The sequence below is a fragment of the Helianthus annuus genome, chromosome 1 (genome assembly GCF_002127325.2).
Source record: "Helianthus annuus cultivar XRQ/B chromosome 1, HanXRQr2.0-SUNRISE, whole genome shotgun sequence".
Taxonomy (NCBI): Eukaryota; Viridiplantae; Streptophyta; class Magnoliopsida; order Asterales; family Asteraceae; genus Helianthus; species Helianthus annuus.
In genome coordinates, this window is record NC_035433.2 from 31,862,965 (window position 1) to 31,885,598 (window position 22,634).

The window sequence follows — 22,634 nt, forward strand, 5'->3', positions numbered from 1 at the left end:
CTAGCTTGGCTCAGCTCGATCTAACTCGAACTAACAAAGAACTGCAAAATTTACTACTTAAAAAGCCCTAAAATTAATCTTTTCATAGACTAAGGGCCATAATTGCAATTATATTTAACCAAATGGCTAAATATGCAAGTATAAATAGTTAACTCATTTTGTACATTTTCTTCACCTTCTTTTATAGGAGAGATACTCCCTTAGTTTTCGTCTTCTGAGCGATATGGGACAAAAAGATGAAGGATGTAAACCTTATCGAGCTGGATCACGAGCTCGCGAGCCGAGCCAGGCCAAGCTCGAGCTCGGCTCGTTTACAAACCAAGCCGAGCAGGGCTAGCTCGTTTACAACCGAGCCAATTTCAAGCCGGGCTCTTTTCGAACTTTTTTCAAGCGAGTTTTGAGCGAGCTGCGAGGCACGAGTTTTTTGAACACCCCTATTTGGAGTACTCCGTTTGGTCCAATGTGTGCCCCGAAAATGTTCGAGATTTATTCTGTTGGCCTAGAATAAAAAATAAAATTATATATTTTATAAATGTTTATAAATTCTTCCGTATTTACAAAAGGGTTGTTGTTCTCTCATCCTTCGATCGAAAGCAGCAGAACAAATCTCGATTATTCTCAAGTTCTTCATCACAATTAACCAGGTAACATCACTCAAATTCAACTGATTCATCATGTTTACGCTTTTAATTTTCTTGAGTCAAATCTAGGGTTTCATACGCACAGATCCGTAGCATAATCGTAGAGGAAGTGCAGCTCTTTTGATTGCATAAATTGTTACTAAAAGTTTGTTAGGGGCACTGGTTGGTACTAAAATGGATGCTTTAGAGTACTGATGTTACGAGTAGTAGATTTTAAATTCAAAATTGATGTGAAATCACTAAATATTTGCAGTTGAAAAGTAATATGATTGTTCCGACTTAAAGTTATGTTTGGATTTATCCTGTTTTGTGACTTGTATTGATGATGAAGTATGCGTGATCTTGTGTAGTGAAGATTATAAGGATGCTGAGTGCAACTATCAGGCGAAAGGCTTTGGCTCTGTGTTCATCTGCTCTGGCGAATAATGTATGTATGCTTTGATTATTAAGGTTCCGTACCGTTTTATGTTATATCTCGTGTTAAGAACATTTAACAATCTGTTTCCTTTGAGAAAAGCATGGACTTGCTTACTTTATATCCTGTTTTAGCTTTTGGTTTTGTTAAATGGTAAGATAACTGTTAAAAAGAAGGGTGGATGCAAGCTTGGTTTGGTGCACATCAGGCGATGTAAACGCATCGTTGGAATTTATGCAATGCGATTTCAGGATGCGGTCTGGCGCGTGCCTTATGTGGTTGACTGGTATTTGAACAAATAGGCCATCGGTTGCAATGGGTCCGAGTTTTTCAAATATGATTGAACAAATTGACCATCGATTAAACATTTAGACCATTGATTGAGCAATGGGTTTGAGTATTTGAACAAATTTGACTGGATATCTTGTATTTTAGTATTTAAAAGTTAAATCTTTATCTATAAATATTTTTTCAGTATGTTTTAATTAACAAACGCCTATCATATGCTGTGCGCGCACCTCGCCTATCGGCTTTGGGATCAATATCAAAGCACCTTACGCTTTTTAAAACCAATGATGCAACTATATGAAATGTATACTCTCAACATTTGAATAAGCTCATGCTTAAGAACAATTCATGATCATGTCATCTAGTTTATGATAAACACGCATCATGCTTGGAGTTTGTTACTAATAGATTATATGATATATGCACCATGCATCATTGAGTGCTAATATATATTTGTGCACGCATTCACACACACACACACACGAGGGTGTTTGGATGTGCATTCACAGTGAATATTGCAGTTTAGAATAGGGATGAGCGTGGTACCCGTACCAACCGGTTTTTGGTACCGAAAATCGTCAAAATTGGGTACTAGTACCAAAAATGTTCGGTACGGTACGGGACCGGTACGGTACTGGTAATGCCAAAAAGTGGGTACCGAATCGCTACCAAAAAAAAATTGGTACGGGAAATTCGGTACCGGTATTTAGTACCAAATGCTCATCCCTAGTTTAGAATCATGATCTTTAGATTTGAGTTTTTGGGTTAAGAGATTATGATTTCTTTTTATTTTTTAAGTTAAAATCATTAGATTTGGATAATCTAGCAAGGGGTAGTTGAAAGAAAATTGATTATATTTAGATAAATGTAAAACAGATTGTTCTCATTCTGGTTCTTCAATTTGAAATAGTCACTTTGGAAGCACACATCCATGTGTGATCATATAATAAGTTTAAGTTGTTGATAGGGCGTTGCACAGTCATTGGCGAGGGCCCCACATGCGTTAGCAGGATCCACATCACGAGGATATGTTGCTGGTATCCCTATGTTTGAGGTAGTTAATTACTATCTCTTGCTTATAATGTTGCTTTATTTTATTCATTCCATTCTGACTTACAAAATTTCTTTTTGCTATCACGCTCGATTGTGCTAGGAGTTTGGAAAAAGATCAAAACTGGTACCAGGTCATCAAGGTATGCTTACTATAAATAATATGTCCATGCACTGCGCTAAAAAATCATGAATATGTTTGCAGCACTTAGCATAGTACTTGATAATGGATTATTTAAATGATTGCAGGCTCTCCTATTTCTTCAGAACCCTTGAGGTAAAGTTTTCATCAACATGATATTGAAGGATATATATATATATACATATATAAATATATATAGGACTAGGTTCAAGAGTGAACACTAGTGTAGCTTGCGAACTGAGTGAACTAATCCTGGCCATACACGTGTGTAGATCAATGGCCAGGATTTGATGTTGAAATACACTAGTGTATTTTACGATTTGATGATGAGATCCTGGCCATACACGTGTGTAGATCAATGGCCAGGATTTGTTCACTCAGTTCGCAAATACACTAGTGTTCACTCTAGAACGCCGCCCTATATATATATATATATATAGGAGAAAGATAAATCGAAAACCCATGTGAGTTGAGAAAACCCAAATAAACCCTATGTAACATTTTTATTTTTTTCTAAAAAAAATAGGGAATGTAATATAAATGTACACAGACCTATTTATGAAAAAAAATGTAAAAAACGCTTACTAGTTTTTTTTTTTTTAAAAATGTTGAAAATTTGTATGTTACATTTTTTTTGGGGATAGATATTATGTAACCTGAAATTTGTAACATTTTTTCTAAAAAAAACTACTCGGTGTTTTTTTGTGTTTCTTTTTTAAAAATGTTCAAATATATGTATATTACATTTCCTATTTTTTTTAAAAATGTTTCTTGAGTTTACATTGGTTTTTTACAAAGGTTTTCTGAGTTTTCTCAACTCAAGTGGGTTTTCGATTTATCCTTCCCCTATATATATATATATATATATATATATATATATATATATAGAGGCCAGTTAACGTACAATACGGCTTAACGTACATCACGTACGACAGATAGTTACGCACGTTCATTTGAAAATCACGCACGTTATAAACTAAAAAACTCAAATCACGCATGTTGGAAAACATTAATCACGCATGATGAAAACATTAATCACGCACGTTATACACATAATCACGCACATTGTTGTACGTGATGTACGTTAAGCCGTATTGTATTTTACACTTTTCCTATATATATATATATAATATCTTTCTTTCTTCCATTTATCATAGTGGTGTTTGAATTTGCGATATGAAAATAATAATTTGAATAGCATTGATCAATTTGTAATGTTGGATAAAAGTGACTCTTATAATTGGATTATTTAGGTGTTAGATAACAACTGCAGCAAACTAAATTGAATATTTTAGGGAGAGCAAAGAGTACTCATATATCATCCATTTACGCTATATTTGCTATTTAAAAAAAAATGATAATTGTTGATTTTTTTTTAAACGCACATCCAAACGACCCTTTATTTAACTAGCATCCAGAGTTAACATTTCTATACAACAATTTCTGTGGCACAGGGACGGATCATTGTTTAAAACAGATTTTTCACCCCAGAAGTGGATTAGATCTTTTTCTACATACAGTGGTATGCTTGCTATGATCTATGCAATTTTTTGAATATTTTCGTTCATGTTGAATGTGATTTTGTGTGTTGTTGGCCCTTTATTTGGCGATTTGGTGTTTTTATTTAAAAAACTTTTTTTGTCAATTGTAAAATTGATTTTTTATTTAACAGAACCTGCTAAAATAGAGAAGATAGTCAACACCTCGGTCAGAAGGGGACACACTAGCCCTGCTTATTTTACTGCATCTGGTGCTATGGTTGGAGGTGTTTTAAGTACTCCCGTTGTAAACGCTCCACAGGTAGGTCCTTCAATTTTTATTTTTAAATTACCAAACTTAATTCTCAGCCGCTTTTTGGCTGTAGTATTATTGCTCATGAAATCCAATTTGCTACTGAAATTCCATCCATGAAGTAGTTATTTGTAAAATGTTTAAATACCTTTTACTGATACAATGTAGTTGGATCACATGGAACCAAATCTGTCATCAACTCTGGTTAGATGTGGTAATTTTGACCCGTTCTCTTATGAATGGGTCGATTTGGGTTATTTTTATCTCTAAAAGGTCAAAAGGCGTTACATTTTAAAGGCGTAACCTTCCAAATCATTTCATTTTTGTTTCTGTATTTATTTATTTTACATTTGTAGGCTACAAAACTGGGCCTTAGCGCGACGGTCTCTCCAACTTTCCTACCAAATCTTGCTTTATTCTGGCACATAAATAACGGTATTGAAGAGATTTTGGCGGATTATGTTCACCATGAAATGACCCGCAGCTTAATCTTGGTCATGATGAGACTCTTCCTTATAGTTGCGGCAAAAGACGTGTTTGTGGCTACAAATTGAATCAACCTTTTTCCGAATCTATAGATTTGATCGATGTTAGAGACAACCGTCATCTTTTATGCGTATTGAAGACGCTGAAGAGCACACTTTGTTCTTGAAAAAATATGAATAAGGATTAGTCCTAGAATGTTGTAGTACTCTTGGGCTACATTATGGGTTTTCAGTCATAATGGGTGTTTAATGCACTTGATTTGATTATGCTGTAACATGGTAACTTGGTTAAGTTGAATCAAGTTTTGTTGACTCAAGATTGGTGGTGGCTTGACCATATGTTGGGGTTGACCAAGTTAGTCTGACCTTGGTCAAGCAAGTTGACCTTGCTACATATTTAATGTTTTTAGCTTTTGTCTGGCTCGAACCCTAAACAGGTTAAAATCGACGTGTTTATATAATGGGTGAGCATTTAGAGGAAATTGGCAACATTGTTTTATATAAGTTATGTAATATCATAACCTAGATGTACTTAATATTGTATAATATGTACAGGGTCCGCTTATTTGATTCATCTAAAGGACTTAAATAGGTTGATGAGCTGTAAACATGTTAACCGGGTTGATGCATTGCAAATAAGTGAGTTAAATGGATAGTAAATGATTTGACAGGTCAACTTGTTTAATTAAACGGGTCCATTTAATTGAACGGGTTATACAAGTGACCCGTTTATAAAACAAGCTATATATAACAACTCAAAAACCCAATTCACGTTTCAAGTCGCATTAGAAATCGCCAACTCCTATATTAAACAAGGTACAAAACTATCAATATAAAAGAAAAATCAATAATGAAAATTAATCTGAGTTACCAGTGACATTTACCAAAAGTCGCAATTGATTTGTTTCGAGTTTAAATTGTTGGAACTTTTGAAACCATTGTATACCGCAACTTGAAAGTGCAAGGACTAAAAGTGTCAAAATTGGAAGAATGCAAACCGAGACTTATTTGAGCAGGAGAATGTCACTGGCAACACTATCAGTGTCACCAGTAAGATGTTAAGAATGCAGATTCCAGATCAAGATTCAGTTGATCAGGCGATAGTCAGGTATTCGATCATTGTATAGTGTTCCGATTATCGATTATCCTGGTGACATCTTAGTGTCGCTAGTGCACAACTCGACATCTCTGTGTTGCCGGTGCATCTTGAATCGAAGAAGGATCAAATATGACAAAGTCTTAAAGACACTATGGTGATCAATGACACTGTCATCGGCGACATCGGCATAGTGTCATCGAGCCCTTAATTCACCTAAGGATGACACTCGTCGAGTGTCATCCGGCTACATTCACACATTGTGGTCGGCGCCCATGATTGTTCATGCTGCCGTACACGAAGTCAAGTGTGACAACTGCCACTTTCTAGTAATTTTCGTACTAATAAAGCAATCATTTAAGTTATACAATTATCTGTATTGAACCTCTGAACTGCATGATTTCATGATATACACTTAGAATACTCATGAAATACATATTTATGGTGCACATTATTCATTTTTATTGGTTACATCTGAAACAGTTTACACAATGCATCGAAACAACTAGTATAGTACCTAGTAGACTATTAGTGCAGATAGAAACACAGGAAGCGCAGAACTCAGCTTAATGACATATTTAGGACCTAGACGAGAGTCCAACATCAACTATACGTTAGACCCTAATTGGGAATTCAAGGGTTTAGTTTAATACCTTCCCGAAGTCCAACAAACACTAAAAACTATCCGAAAAGCACTATAAGTAACAAATTCAACACTTTTCTGTAGAAAATCAGCAAAATTCAGCATTGTAATTCTTAAACAATGTGTAAAAATGTTGTTTAACTCAAAATTCATATGAAAAGACATTGGGGTATCATTTAAACCAATAACCATATCATTCCCTACAATTTACATAAGCTAAACATTCAACTATCTACTAGCGGAACAAACGCCAAACGATATCCGAAAACTATCTAGACTTTTTTTTTAGTAACTAGCTAACATTACTTTTGGCATTTTAAAGCTAGTTATGACATCTAAACATCTTGAAACATGAAAATCCCTAAACATCTTACTACATTTTACAACCTTTAATCAAGTATAAAACTTTTCACAAAACAAGACCCCCCCCCCCATGTGGGCCGCCCCCATGTGGGACCCATACCTTCAACATGTTGTTAAAATATCTAGATATTATATCTTTACACAAGTGGAGATTAAAATACATGATTAAAGTCTTGGAAGACTTATCCTTATTCATCCATTTTCAAGATATTTTACACATTCCAAAGCACATACATATCCTTCCTTTCTTTCACTAATTTTCGGCCAACAACTAGCAAAAATCATCTTCATTTCAAGCCATTTTCGTGATGATCAAAGTGTACTTTCAAGGAGCATAAGAAGATCTAAGACATCTCCAAGTTGAACCATCTATTTTCATTCATCTTAGAGCTTTCAACCATCATAATCTTCATCATCTCTGCTCATCATCTTCATCTAGATCTTCCCTAGCCACAAGAGCTAGTAGTGAGCATCCTAATCTTTATTTCATTCATGTTTATGAATATATAACTTATGTACAAGTTAACATATAAAATGCTCATACAAGATGAAGATGAAAACACTTGAAACCAAACTAAAAATCAATATATATATATATATATATATATATATATATATATATATATATATATATATATAAGTTGTTTATGTTGTGATTTGAAACTTGTTAATTGATTATTTGTGCTAGTTATGATGAACATCATAAGAAAACTTGTTAGATGATGTTTAAAAACATAATTTAACAAGTATTCATGAAAGTCTTGAAAGGGTTTATTTTAAACATAGTGTTTAAATGAACGAACATAAATATTGGTGTTGAAAAAGTGTATAAAAGATTTCACTAAAATTTATAAACTTTGAAAGGTTTATAAAAGTAACATACAAGATGGGTTTTTATAAAAGTTTGACAAAACTTGAAGATTAATATGATTTTTGAACAAAGGAACATAATTAAAAATCATACCAAAACCCTACACGATAATAAGTTCATCTTGATAAACTTTGTTATAAATTTCAAGTTATTTTTGTGTAGAAATGATTTGAGGAACTTGTTGATGAATTTAAAAGAAAATGATATGTTTTGATAACATGGAAAAGTCCATATTTCAAAGGAAACTATGGCCAATTTTTTACTAGAAATCATGTGTTATAAAAATTATCATTTTTAACAAAGTCTTTAAAAGATTAGAAAGTGTGATCTTTCTAAAAACAAAAATGCATATAAATATATATTTTGGTAAAATATATATTTAGTGATCTTAACAAGTATGTGCTATGTGTTTATTATTTGTATTAGTTATATACAAAAGTTAGGGACTTGATAACAATGATACAAATAAATACAAGACATACTTACAACTAAAGACTTAGGGGCTGTTTGGTAGCCCCTGAATGGTCATTAAGAGGCTACCTCTTAATGGAACCATTAAGAATTTTACCAATGAGAAGGTAGAAGAATGTGACATGTGATGATTTACCATTCAGAGGTTACCTCTTAACCATTCAGACTTGAGGTTACCTCTTATTCATTCAGAGGTTTTAAACCATTAAGAGGTAGCATCTGAATGGTCATTAAGAGGCTACCAAACAGCCCCTTACAAGAATACAAACGTCAGGACAAATAAACGGACTATATAAGTATTTCAGACAACAAGATATAATATATCAAAGCTTGGTAAACTACATTTTCAAAACCAAACAAGTGACTAAATATATTTTACAAGTATACAAGATATATTACATTTGGTCTATCATAAAAAGGTACTATTTTGAAATATATAAGATATATATATATATATATATATATATATTATAACATTTAAAAATATATTATTTTGGTGGAAAACTAAAATTATATATTTTCCATGAACTAATCTTAAAAATAGATTATTTTTAAGATAAACATTATACATACCTTTACCAAGCATAAGTGATATATATTCATATTGTCACACCCCAACCGATGGCGGAAACATCGGGGTGAGGCACTGAGCGAAACAGATTGTCCAAGAGATTCCATAACAACTACGATTACCAATTATTTAAGCATTACGTCCCATACCGTAACATAAAAAGTAACACAGTTATTACAGACAAATTGTTCTCAAAGACAAATAGAAAACTGTTCCGACAACTCATAAATTAATTGTTTGTTTCTAGACTCTCCTAGCTTGATTCCACAAAAGCAAGGCAAAGCACAGCATCCTAAACACCTGTCACATACGCTAAAATAAAAGTCAATACACATAGTATAAAGGTGAGCATACAAGTTTGATAGTATAATAGATAGCGAAAGCGGTTTACGCGTAACCAACATGTAACATGTTGAAAAGTGAAGCTAGCAGGTTATCGACAATGAAATATGCACAGACATGACTGCGAGTTGTAGAATGCGCAACACATATCACCACCGTGACACGTGAAGAAATACCCTTTAACCCCTGTCTACGACAGGTGCTGAGTCCAAACTATAGTACTATCGTTGCTAAGGTGTCAGGCAACAATCATTGTGTAAACATAACATACAAGCATTCATCGAATAACACGTATAACATGCAGAGCGGTTAGCGTATTAAAAGTGTTTGCGTTGTGTGATCGATGTGATTTGATATAGGTAACGTATGTAACACCCAAAAGTGCGTAAAGCATAAAGGGATTGAGTATACTCACAGATCGTGTTTAACAAGTAAACACAGTCTTAGATTGAAGGGAGCGCTGAGAGATTAGCCTGAACACAGTACGATAGCATAAGCGATGAACAGTGTGTTAAACGGTGTCGAAGTGAAGTGGGGAAACGAAGGGTGATCCGATCGGATGACAATCCGGACGGATGGCCATTCGGTCGGACTGTCATTCATTTGGGATGGATGTGTTTGTGTATGATGCGACTTTGAAGTTTTCGTTGTAGCATTTTAAAATTCAAGAAGTGTTTCTACAAATCAGGTCATCCGGCCAGAGGGTCATCCGAACGGATGGCCGTCCGATCATATGGCGATTCGTTGGAAACTAAATCCTTTGAAACCTTGTGAAAATTGTTAAGTGTTGAAACCACAGGTCATCCGTTCGGATTGTCGTTCGATCGGATGGCAGTCCGTTCAGCAACCTGTTCGTCTTGGAAACTTGTAAAAATTTGTTAAGTTTGGATAGTTTTGTGATTGAACCGAGACGGTATGACCACGTGTTAAACAACGGAAACTCCACCAAGTTCCAGTCGTCCGATCGGATGGGAACCACCCCATCCGATATGTTAACTGTTCTTGACGGTACTTCATGTTCAACCCGTGAATCAGTCGTCTTCTCTGATAGGAATCCATTCTCAGTCCAATACTTCACTATAGAACGAGTAAAAGGTCTGAACGAGCTCTGATTCTATCAGTTTTGAGTAGAAAGTTAAGAACATTGAAGAAAAGTGGAAATCAGTTGGAAAATGTTTAGATTATGGCGAAATCAGTGTTTAAACATGTTGAAATCTCTTAGATCTGAGTTGTTCTTGGTGAGATGATGTCATACTTCAATGTTCATAAGAACTCCATGATGACATCACCCTTGAACACCCTAAATCAGCAGATTTCATGGTGAAATGATGAGATTTGATGGTGAAAATGATGAAGAAGTGTGTATAGATGATAGAAGTACAAGATTTGATGTAGAAACTTACAAGAATTGCGAGGAATCGAGAGAAAATAGGCCAAAAGAGTGCTGGTCGAACGAGAGAGCTATCACATCATGAACAGTGATGTGACAGGTGGTATTTATAGGTGAAGGGGAGTTAAGGCAGTGTGCAGTGATTGATCAAAGGGCAGTCCGATCGGATGGCAATCCGGACGGATGGTCATCCGGACGGATGGCCATTCGATCGAATGGTCCTTTGATCAGATGGGTTGTGCGAGTTGGTTTCCGACTTTTCGTTTCGTGCGTTAAGCGTTGCGAGTAAGCGATGCGATAGTATTAACCAATAGTTACACAAATAACATAACTCCTAATAACCATAAAAATAAATCCTATAATTTGAGTCCGCGATGAGATTGCGTTGCGATAGAGTTGCGATTGCGTTTTCGAATAATCACCACAAAACAAATATAAACATGCATAAGTAACACATAAATAGCACACACACGTAAAAATATCAAGAACATGCGATCCAAGTTGTGATGCGATAGCGTTAAGTCGATTAGCGATAAACTGCGATTATTACATTTACTCCACGTAATACAACTAAAGTAACATAAAATAGAGTATCGACTACAAGTCAAAGAGTACAATTAATAATTAAGCAAGGAGTGGCAGATCACATTTAGCAATCTTTTCTTCCTTTGACTTGTACCTTGACTTCAAAGACGCGGGTTTTTACACATATAAACTTATCTTAAAATATATTTATTTTAAGAATACAAGATAGCGTATAATGGATACAAGGATATATGTATTCCTATGCGTGCAATTATATACTCACTTACATCACCAACACTTGGTGAAAATACAATTATACAAGTATGGTACTTAATCAAAGATACATAGTTATGTATACAAGTACTCATAATACAATTATGCCCATACATGGGAATTTTTCATACACATACAGTTTACTCATAGGAGACACATTCATACACATACAGTTTACTCATACGAGACACATTCATACACATACAGTTTATTCATACGAGACACGAAGTCAAGAAGTATACATATACAATTTATTCATACAAGACACGAAGTCAAGAAGTATACATATACAATTTATTCATACGAAACACGAAGTCAAGAACACTTGATCCGATAATACAACTCACAAGATACAAGAATATATATAGTTAGCGAAATATATATTGAACAGTTTATCAATTCATACATCTAATACACAATTCAATGAATAACAATTCCATACAAGTCTTAATACATATTTAAGATAGAAGACTTGTACATGAGTCAATACAAAGACCGAAGTGTCTAACAAATCTAGGACCTTTGTAGGTCGTGATACAATTCAAGGCAACTGCATGTGAGGTTACAGTTATATACAGTTTACGGAATGCAATTCTGTGAGTTCATGTCCCCTCTTCATTTTAAATGCTTTTCAACTTTACAACTATCGGGGAAAATACATGTACAATAGTATGATAAGTCAAGGAATGAAACACCATAGATCATGTGCGAATAAGGTTATATAACTAAGCACCATTAATCCAGTTTGGACCTAGGAACAAAGGGTTAGATCCAATGGGTTTTGGCGAGCCCCACTCTTGGTCGTGGACCCATACAGAAGAGTGCGTTTGTGTCCCAGTCGAGGATAGTCGACACAAAATCGTCTAGGTTTGGATTGCTTCCTATTTCGTCACACATATTAATGTCCTTGCAAAACATTAATGATCAACGATTTCATTGATGCTTTACATACTGGTTTTCATCTTATATAACTCACATTTTACAGATACATTTTATACAACTCACATTTTACAAGATACATCTTATACAACTAAACTGCATGAACTCACCAACTTTTGTTGATGTTTTCAACTTAACATGTATTTCAGGGAATTAGTGGACCATGTCCGGAATTTCAGACAAGAAAACAAGTATCAAGACTCCATGCCATCTTTTGAAGGGTTTGCCTGTTATATACCGCCTCTTTGCGACAATATAGTGGTAAAAGCCTTAGTAGTTTAAAACTTGCGTTTTGATGTATGAAACAATGACAATTTATTTTCAGCTAATGGTTTGTAACCGATACACTTAACTCGTGTTGTGTACTTTTGAAACAATCATGGCAATGGCATTGGAGCTTGTTTTATTCATTTAGTTTGTTCACTTATATTGATTATGCAATGAGAACCAATCAGATCACACCTCGCGCTTCCGCTACGAGCCGGGTGTGATATCAACGTTGATCGAGCCATAATCAATGCGTAAGTGAAGTTGAGAAGATTGGGAGAAGGGTTGATCAAGTGAAGTTTAAGATATATAAAGGACCGTAAGCGATTGAAGAAATATAGTTTGTTTAGACAAAATATACTTAAACAAATATTTTTCTTGTTTAGTAAAGGTTTAAACTCTAGGGACTTAAAGTGTAATTAGCCTAATTATGTTTAGGCTATAAATAGATTGAGTAATTTAGGGTTATACGCTAACACACATATTAAGGTGAATTTGGGGGGTTTTTATTGTAAACATTTTTTTTTGCAAAATCAAGTATTGGGTTTAAAGATCAAACAAATGTGTTCATATTATTTTTCATAGTGTTCTTCGTGCTCTTCATATTTTAGGGTCTAAATATCAAACTGATTGATATTTAAGATCTAAATATTGTTTAGAAAAATCATTAACATTAGAGATCCGGGTTAGGACTTGCATAAATTAAAATAAATTTTAGTCAACATAGTTGATTTTTAGTATGCACATCAAGTTAGTGAAGGTAACCGTAGTGGTTTGGATGACACGGTTCTAAAGGCTATCTGGATTCAAGACTGGCATCCCTTTATAGAAGTTCCTTGTGAACACCATGTTTTGTTTTTAAATATTGTTTACCTTTTGTAACGAATGCTTAGACTTTTGTTTCGTTGTGGGTCAAACTGCGTGGAAGACGGAATCAAGCAAAGTTGCTAAACACTAGAAATCTTGTTTGGAAAATCAACACGTGTTTATTTCTTTGCTTTTGATACATTTGGTTTCCTAGCCACGGATGTTGTGAAATTTCTAAACACGTTCAATGGGCCATGCATGGAAATTATTCGACCTCTAAGATCCAAAACTTTGTTTTTAGTAGGATCTGTTTTACAATCTAAAAGGGGTTGCGACGCAACTTATTACACATTTACCAACCTTTTATTGTAATCATCTTTCTAACATTGACGAAGTTTACATTATACTAAAAAAACATGTTACGAATTTAGCCTATCAGATGCTTATTAGCAATTAGGACCTGATATATTATTAGGAATCCTAAATTATGGACTAGGACCACTAAGATTCGATGCTATATAAGTTGAAGAGTAATTTACAAAGGTGGGACCACTAAGATAAATTAAAGAGTAATTCACAAAAGTGGTCATGTGGTTTGTTAAAAAACTTGGAGTTGTTTTTTAATTTTTTTTGTTGGATTCAATCCTCATGGTTGACTTTTTCCCCTTAGTCCATATTACTATTGATATAAGTTTTTTATGTTAAAGTGATGTCTAATTAATCTTTTACCCTTAGTCTTAAGAACAAACATATGAATTATCCGTGTAATTTACTAAAATTATTATTATATAGGTAATTATTATTATTAACATTAACACTCTTATTATTATTATTATTATTATTATTATTGATGTTGTTATTCTTATTATAACTATTATTATACACCTTATTATTATTACTGCTAGAATTCTTCCGTGCGTTGCAGCAGGAGTTCGGCTGGTTATTTGTTATGGTATCTGAACGGTACTGACACTCGGTATAACAATCGAAAGACAAAACCCAAAAAAATAAAGTCATCATATGCCCAAAAGGATATCGACACGTTTTACATAATCGAAAACCATAAAAGAGAATATCAATAATGGTTGCGAAACAAATATCAAAGATGATCCTTATGGTACCGATACCGTACCGATGTTGTTTAGTTGGAATTGACGTGGTACCAATATAGGGGCACAAATTGTAATAATAGTTTTTTTATGTTAGTACAATATCGATACTTGTTGTAGCTTACGATATAAAAAAGATACTCTAGATTGCTACCAAAGTTGTTCGCATAGTATCGGTTTAGTTCGCCATGATAAAGAACAGATGATATAAGTTTGGTTTGTCAAGGTACCAGTTGTAACATTTGTGCTTGTAATCATTATGAACATTTCTATTATCAATAAAACAATGTTATTTGATCCCAATGTTTATTTGGTTGTGTTTTACATTTTTCATGTTTTGACTTTTGTTCAATTTCAAACTCTACATCGCTTTCTGGAGAGTTATACGCTAACTGGTGCTTAAACGTGCTCAGTTTAATGCGACAAATACTCCGGAACATCAACATATACTCAACATACCTTAAATAACCTCTACATAACTTAGAAATAAGTTTTGAAGGCTTTGGTATGGCAAAAACAAGTTAATTCGCTTACAGGGACTAAACTTGACAAACTGCGAAAGTATGCCAATTTGAACTATAACGAACATTCCGGAACATGTCCGTAAGTTAAACATACCATAAATATCCTTTACATAGCTTAGAAATAGGCTTTGAGGGGTTTGGTATGCTAAAATAAACTTTTGGATCATTCAGGGACTAAAAGTGTCAAAAAGTGCACAAGTTTGCACTTTCGCGCATAACTTACGTTCCGAATACATCCGGATATCCAAAAATTTATGTAAGCATCCTTATATTATGCCTTAGTGTTTGGCATGAGAAAAATCCATTCGTCGCGTCATTTGGATCATTTTTCGCACTTATGCGCATTCCGTCGTAATTAACCGAACATCGCGATCGTACGGCCAAACGAACCAACATCCGGAACATTTTGGAGCATGTTTCATGTCCACAATGTTTAGGCATCATTTTAGGGCCTTAAAGTTGGCTTTACGGGCCTTAGAAGTGTCGGAAATGGCTTAAACACGCAACAGGGACCAAAACTGCCAATTCTGAAACTTTGTGCAGATCAGACATAGCCAGGCGGCCCGCCTGAGTTTTGTCAGATCCTGATGTGGGCCGCATGGCCCCTTCAGTAACAAAATTTTTGTCTTTCTTGCAAATCTGGCCTTTCAAACACACCAAAGGGCAATGCCCTTTCACCATTTCAGGAGCTAAGGGTCATTTTGAGCCACCACAACATTGTGACAAGTGTACGCTTAAGATCGTGGAACGATATTCAAGAAACGATCCTAACGGCTATACTTTTCCTATAAATACCCCCCCCCTTTGATGTAAAACCCACACAAATCTGATCAAAATACTCTAAGTTGATGCCATTGCTTCATACCTGAGCTCTTTGATCTAGATTAGTATTCTTTCGTTCTTTTATTCGCTTTTCGAGTTCGAAAGTCAACATTTTGTTGACTTTCTGCATTGACCAGCCTATGGTCAACCCGAAGTTCACTAGAACTTCATAACGTGAGCGTGATCACGATGGTTATAGTCCGTAGTGACTATACCTACTGATTACCACGTTATCTAGGCTTAGTGACGAGTCGTAGTTTCCGCCAAAATGCGCATTCTTGTGTATTTTGTAACCAAACTACTCGTGAGCATCAAAGCCGTTTGTTTTGATGCCAAACCTGTTTTCTAAACTTAGTTAAGCATGTCCTAACATGTTTAGCTCGTCACTTTTAGTTTAGTGCTTATATAGGGTCGTAAGGTAAGCGATCTAAACCATCGCTTATACTTTCGAACCCGACCCATTTGGTCGATCATTAGGATCCGACCAAACACATTAGGTGACCATAGCTATAACCTTCCGAGGTTATACCTGGTGGTCACGATGTTAGGCGTTCCAAACGCGTTCTACGCGAACGACACGTTAAGGTAGCATAAGCTATCTAAACGGGTCGTAATGGGTCGCAAGCACTTAGGTTAGGTTTCATTTTAGTATGTAGGCTTTGTTAAACCATATTTCACGAGTCTCCATACTCGTTTGGTTTACAAACCCGCATACTATCCGATCCTTCCGATTTTGGTCCGGTATATTAATGTAGCTACCTATTAGGTGCCGTTTGATATTCCGTGATCTCTAGCATTATCTGGTTATTATACAAGGAATTCAAAGCAATCTCAGGTGAGTACATAGAACCCCATCTTTTACTGTTTTCCAAACTGTTTTGGGGTGAAACACATGTGCCTATCTGTTACTTTCATGCTTTCCATGTTTTCACATCATATACCTGCTATGTTCGTTAGTACATTATAGTACATGATTTCATTACATTTCATGCTATGTATGCCCATTGTGTGCGTACTTAGTACATTGCTTTACATTACATTTCATGCTACGTATACCCATTGTGTGCGTACTTAGTACATTGTTTCACATTACATTTCATGCTATGTATGCCCATTGTGTGCGTACTTAGTACATAGTTTCACATTGCATTTCATGCTATTTATGCCCATTGTGTGCATACTTAGTACAATTATTTACATCACATGCCTTCATCTTGGTACAACATTTGGTTTGTTTAACATGGAACAATACATTCATTAACATTAGCTACGCTGTTCGTTAGTAGGTAGTGGTACCATAGGAATTGACAACTCCCGTTCCTGAAATCCTGGGTTTGATTGGATTGGAAGGAATGACCGAATTCGATATACATAACATAGATAAACCTTTAATTTGTTTAAGGGTTTATCGCCACAGTCTCAAGGCTTGGATGTATGCATATTTCACAATACCGCATAAATGTTTATATCAGTAGAGCATGCATTGTTCCACAAAACATAACGTTGATTTAAACCATGTTTTACTTCAACACCTTGTTTTGTGCATTTTACATATGGTTTAGTTGATACATCTCGCTTACCATACAAGATATATTTTGGGTACACATTACATTATCTACATTGAACATAAACATTTTGACATTGATATACATACTTGGTAGTTTACATTGAACATAGACATTTCGACATGGTTTACACAATAACACTTGCCAATTGATTTATACATGAACAATTTACATGGTGGTTGGTTTGGGTAAATGGTTGGAGTAACGTGGCGTATGTAATATGATACAAACATGGTGGACACGCCGCTGGTACTTCCTATATATAAATGCTTGTATAATATTACATATCGTAGCGTTATCCAAGTCACTTCAGTTTAGACACATTACATTTTACACAAATAACACACTCTTCACAAGACATTATTTTTTTACAAACAACTTATCTTATTCAACTCATTTTACTTGGTTACTCGTTTAACCTTACACTTATCTATACATAACATCTGATATTATCGTTTTTCAAATGGTTTACAAAGCAAGACAAATTACAGGGTTCATGACTGACTGTTATTAAACATTTCTTTAAACTCAAGTCATGAATCCCATTTTCACAAAACCTATGTATCTCACAGGCATTTTTATGCTGACGTACCTACTTTCACATGTGTTTTCAGGAGCTGTTCCATAAGATGATGATCAGGATACTAGGGCGGACCTGTGCCTTAGAGCCTAAAAATGAAGATAGGATAGTTTAAATATGTTATGAACTTTATATTTCTTGTTTTGGAACGATGTAACACTCTCGTTTATAAATAAAATGTAACTTTAATTTCCATGGTTATGAAACAATTAATTCTGTCCACAACACTCCCCGGCGTTTCCGCCGCGGTTGCACGTTATACACGGCCGGGGTGTGACAGAAGAGTTGGTATCAGAGCCATTGGTTATAGGGAATTAGGTTATTAGTAATGCTTTGACCTAGACTATAACTTTCTAGGACCCTAACACAAGTTATCTTGTGTTTAGATTTTAAAACATGCACTTCACCTATCCTTAGGTGATAACTACAACGGGAACTTCGGTTCCGAATCCTCTTTGAAAATTAATCATCTGTTCTAGGATGATTGATTACTAGGTTTTGAACCCTCTGTTATAAGGTTTTGAACCCTCTGTTATATGGTTTTGAACCCTTTGGATTCTCAAAAATCTCGTCAAGGTTTTGGGGCTTTAATAGTGTGAACACGTGCGAACTGGAAGAGTGAATGCCTATACCCTGAGTTTTCTGTCTAAGGCTAGAGTGTTCGTACAAATACACATAATCGGACCAGTCACTCTTACCTGGGAACTCTTGGGGTGAGTGTTCACTTATAGGCGAACATGTCTTCGCGATACATTATTTTTGACCCACTTACTTTGACTAGACATTTCGTGTCGCTTGTTTGCTTTGCGATGCGTAACCACCATCTTTGCTTTTGTTGATTCTGTTTCATCTCATTCTCTTCATCCAATCATCTCACTCGTTTCCTTTCATGTTTTTTTTCCTCTTTTAGAATGCCTCCTCGACGCGAACACCAGATAGCAACTGCCGAGCTGGCAGAAATTATTGCGCAGCAGATGGCTGCTCAATTCCCAAATCTCTTTGCTCAATGGAACCAGGCCAACAACAACAACAACAATGGTACATGCAATTTCAAGAATTTTAACTCGGCTAAACCACTCAAGTTTAGTGGTTCTGAGGGAGCAACTGGGCTTCTTCAATGGTTCGAGAGCATCGAGAATACTTTTCGCCACGTGCAGTGTCCGGATAATCGCAAGGTCAAGTTTTCTTCGAGCGTGTTTCAGAAGAGGGCTCTTACATGGTGGAATGGGGTAATGAGAGACCGTGGTGCAGATGTTGCTCTAGCTCAGACATGGGCTGAACTGAGAGCTCTTATGATGAGGGAGTTCTGTCCTCGTCATGAGCAACGAGCGTTGGAGAAAGAGTTTGATGATTTGAAGCAAGATAGTGGCGAGCACAGGGCATATGCTGATAGGTTTGAGGAGTTGAGCCTACTTTGCCCGACTATGGTCGCCCCACTCGACAAGGCTATCGAAAGGTACATCGATGGCCTGCCTGACTCGGTACAAGACATTATCACTGGTAGCAACCCTACCACACTCCATCAGGCAATCGAGTTATCAGCGACATTGACTGAGCCGCAGATTCGGAAGAATAAACTACACAGGAAGGGTGACAAGGGCAAGAAACAGTCGGCTGACAAGGAAGATAGAAAGAAAGGTCAAAACAAGAATGGAAAGGATTCTGGTTCATCAAAAAGGGCAAAGAAGCGTAAGGCTTCCCAAAACTATGCTGTCACTGCCCAAGCTAACCAGGCAGCTCCCAACCAGCCTCCAGCAAAGAAGCCCTATTCAGGAAGTGCACCTTTGTGCAATCAATGCAACAGTCACCATCAGCCGCAACATCAGTGCCGTTTCTGTACTAACTGTGGGAAGTCAGGTCATCTTGCTGATGTCTGTCGGTTTGCTCAAAATTGCGCAGTTCAGAACCCTGCTCAACAAGTTGCTCAGCAACAGGGTCAGGCTGCACGACCACAATACCCACCAGGTGCTTGTTATAACTGTGGGGATCTGACCCACTACAGAAACCGGTGCCCAAGGCTAGCCAACCAGAACCAGAATGCAAACTAGAATCAGGCTCAGGCTCGAGGTCGAGTCTTCAACATGAATGCACAAGAAGCACAAGCAGACAACGAAGTGGTGAACGGTACATTCTTTATTAATAATCAGCCAGCATCTGTTCTTTTTGATTCGGGTGCCGACAAGAGTTTTGTGTCATTGTCTTTTGAGCCAATGCTTCGCGTGTCTAGAACGAAACTAGGTAAACCTTTGACAGTAGAGGTTGCCAGTGGTGAACCCATTGTTCTTAATTCTGTTCTACGCAACTGCCAGTTGAACCTTAACGACCATATTTTTCCTATTGACCTCACGCCAATGCAACTTGGAAGCTTCGACGTTATTGTGGGTATGGATTGGTTATCTAAGCATCGCGCAGAGATAGTTTGTTCTGAGAAGATTGTTCGTGTGCCGCTGTCGACAAGCGAGATCCTACAGGTTCGTGGTGAGAAGCCTGCCGGTGGTCTCAAACTCATGTCATGTTTTAAAGCACGGAAGTATCTACGGAAGAACTATGTGGCTTTCTTAGCACATGTTATAGCAGATAAAGGCAAGGGTAAGACTATTTCAGATATTCCTGTCGTTCGGGATTATTCTGAAGTTTTCCCTGAAGAGTTACCCGGTCTACCTCCAGCATGCCAAGTCGAGTTCCGTATTGATCTCGTACCTGGTGCAAATCCCATTGCCAGAGCTCCATATCGTCTTGCACCGTCCGAGATGCAAGAGTTGTCTAAACAGCTGCAGGAACTCTCCGACAAAAGTTTTATCCATCCCAGCTTTTCACATTGGGGTGCTCCCGTTCTTTTTGTCAAGAAAAAGGATGGATCTTTTAGGATGTGTATCGATTATCGTGAGCTTAACAAGCTCACCATCAAGAATCGATATCCCCTACCCCGCATTGATGATCTCTTTGATCAATTGCAAGGTGCTTCTTATTTTTCAAAGATTGATCTACGATCTGGATATCATCAACTCCGTGTGCATGAAGAAGATATTCCCAAGACAGCGTTCCGTACTCGCTATGGACATTATGAGTTTACAGTCATGCCATTCGGTTTGACTAATGCTCCTGCTGTTTTCATGGACTTAATGAATAGGGTCTGCAAACCTTATTTGGATAAGTTCATCATCGTTTTCATTGATGACATTTTAATATATTCTAAGACGCGAGCTGATCATGAGCAACATCTCCGTCTTACTTTGGAACTCCTAAAGAAAGAGCAACTTTTCGCCAAATTCTCCAAGTGTGAATTCTGGCTTAAAGAAGTTCAATTCTTGGGACACATTGTCGACGAACAAGGTATTCATGTAGATCCCTCCAAGATCAGTGCGATTAAGGATTGGGATACGCCTACTACTCCTACTGAGGTTCGTTCTTTTCTTGGTCTAGCGGGTTATTATCATCGCTTCATTGAGAATTTCTCGAAGATTGCAGTTCCTCTAACTGCTCTAACTCAGAAGAACAAGCCATTTGATTGGGGAGTCAAACAAGAGGAAGCATTTCTGACCTTGAAACAAAAGCTTTGTGACGCGCCTGTCCTAACATTGCCTGAGGGCAATGATGATTTCGTCGTTTATTGCGACGCATCTAAATTAGGTCTTGGCTGCGTCCTGATGCAAAGAAATAAAGTCATAGCATACGCATCAAGGCAGTTAAAGATACATGAGAAGAACTACACCACTCATGATCTTGAGTTGGGTGCAGTTGTCTTCGCTCTTAAGATCTGGAGACACTATTTGTACGGTACAAAATTGTGTGGTTTTCACAGACCACAAAAGTCTTCAACATATCTTCAATCAGAAAGAGCTCAACATGAGGCAGCGACGTTGGGTTGAACTTCTAAATGACTATGACTGCGAGATTCGCTACCATCCTGGTAAGGCGAATGTCGTAGCCGATGCTTTGAGTCGCAAGGAACGTACTAAGCTTCATTGTGTACGTGTTCAATCTGTTATTCAAGCTCAAACCGATATACAAGCCCGTATTTCTCAGGCTCAACAAGCTTGTGTTTCACAAGGTTTGATGGATAAGGAATTTCCTTATCACATAACTCCTGCTCTTGAACTGAAGGACAATGGATCGTATTACTTCATGGACCGTTTGTGGGTCCCAAGCCAAGATAATTTTCGTACCTTGCTTATGGATGAAGCCCATAAGTCTCGTTATTCTATTCATCCTGGCTCAGATAAGATGTATAAGGATCTTCGTATTCAGTATTCGTGGCCTGGTATGAAGAAAGACATTGCCTTATACGTATCCAAATGCCTTACTTGTCTTAAGGTTAAGGCCGAACATCAGTGTCCTTCCGGATTATTGGAGCAACCAGAGATCCCAGTTTGGAAATGGGAAAACATTACAATGGATCTCATTACTAAACTCCCGCGCACAAATAAAGGTCACGATGCCATCTGGGTAGTCGTGGATCGTCTTACCAAATCAGCGCATTTCTTGCCAATCCGTGAGGATTTTTCGGCTGACAAACTCGCTCAAATCTACGTGGATGAAATTGTAGCTCGACATGGTGTTCCTTTGAACATCATTTCTGACAGAGATGCTCGTTTCACTTCTCATTTTTGGAGAACCATGCAATCTGCTATGGGGTCCCAACTTAATCTGAGCACAGCTTATCA

At 36.6% G+C, this 22,634-nt stretch overlaps 1 protein-coding gene across 2 annotated transcripts; it reads left to right on the top strand.

Moving 5' to 3' along the window:
- The first annotated feature begins 516 nt into the window (after nucleotides 1-516).
- LOC110944508 lies at nucleotides 517-5,129 on the top strand. 2 transcript variants are annotated; one of them, XM_035990305.1, is made up of 8 exons: nucleotides 517-644; nucleotides 992-1,068; nucleotides 2,312-2,398; nucleotides 2,498-2,537; nucleotides 2,644-2,671; nucleotides 3,991-4,058; nucleotides 4,209-4,336; nucleotides 4,684-5,129. In XM_035990305.1, exons 2-8 carry the CDS (start codon nucleotides 1,006-1,008, stop codon nucleotides 4,879-4,881), a joined length of 612 nt encoding a protein of 203 aa, XP_035846198.1. In that variant the 5' UTR covers nucleotides 517-644; nucleotides 992-1,005; the 3' UTR covers nucleotides 4,882-5,129. The 2 variants fall into 2 exon arrangements, with proteins under 2 accessions (XP_035846198.1, XP_022041863.1); XM_022186171.2 differs by having other exon boundaries at nucleotides 542-644; nucleotides 997-1,068.
- Nucleotides 5,130-22,634: the final 17,505 nt, after the last annotated feature.

Coding starts and splice junctions, on each gene's coding strand:
- LOC110944508 (XM_035990305.1), top strand. CDS start 1,006: ATGCTGAGTGCAACTATCAGGCGAAAGGCTTTGGCTCTGTGTTCATCT. Junction 2,399..2,497: donor CTGGTATCCCTATGTTTGAG/GTAGTTAATTAC, acceptor CGATTGTGCTAG/GAGTTTGGAAAAAGATCAAA. Junction 4,059..4,208: donor ATCTTTTTCTACATACAGTG/GTATGCTTGCTA, acceptor TTTATTTAACAG/AACCTGCTAAAATAGAGAAG.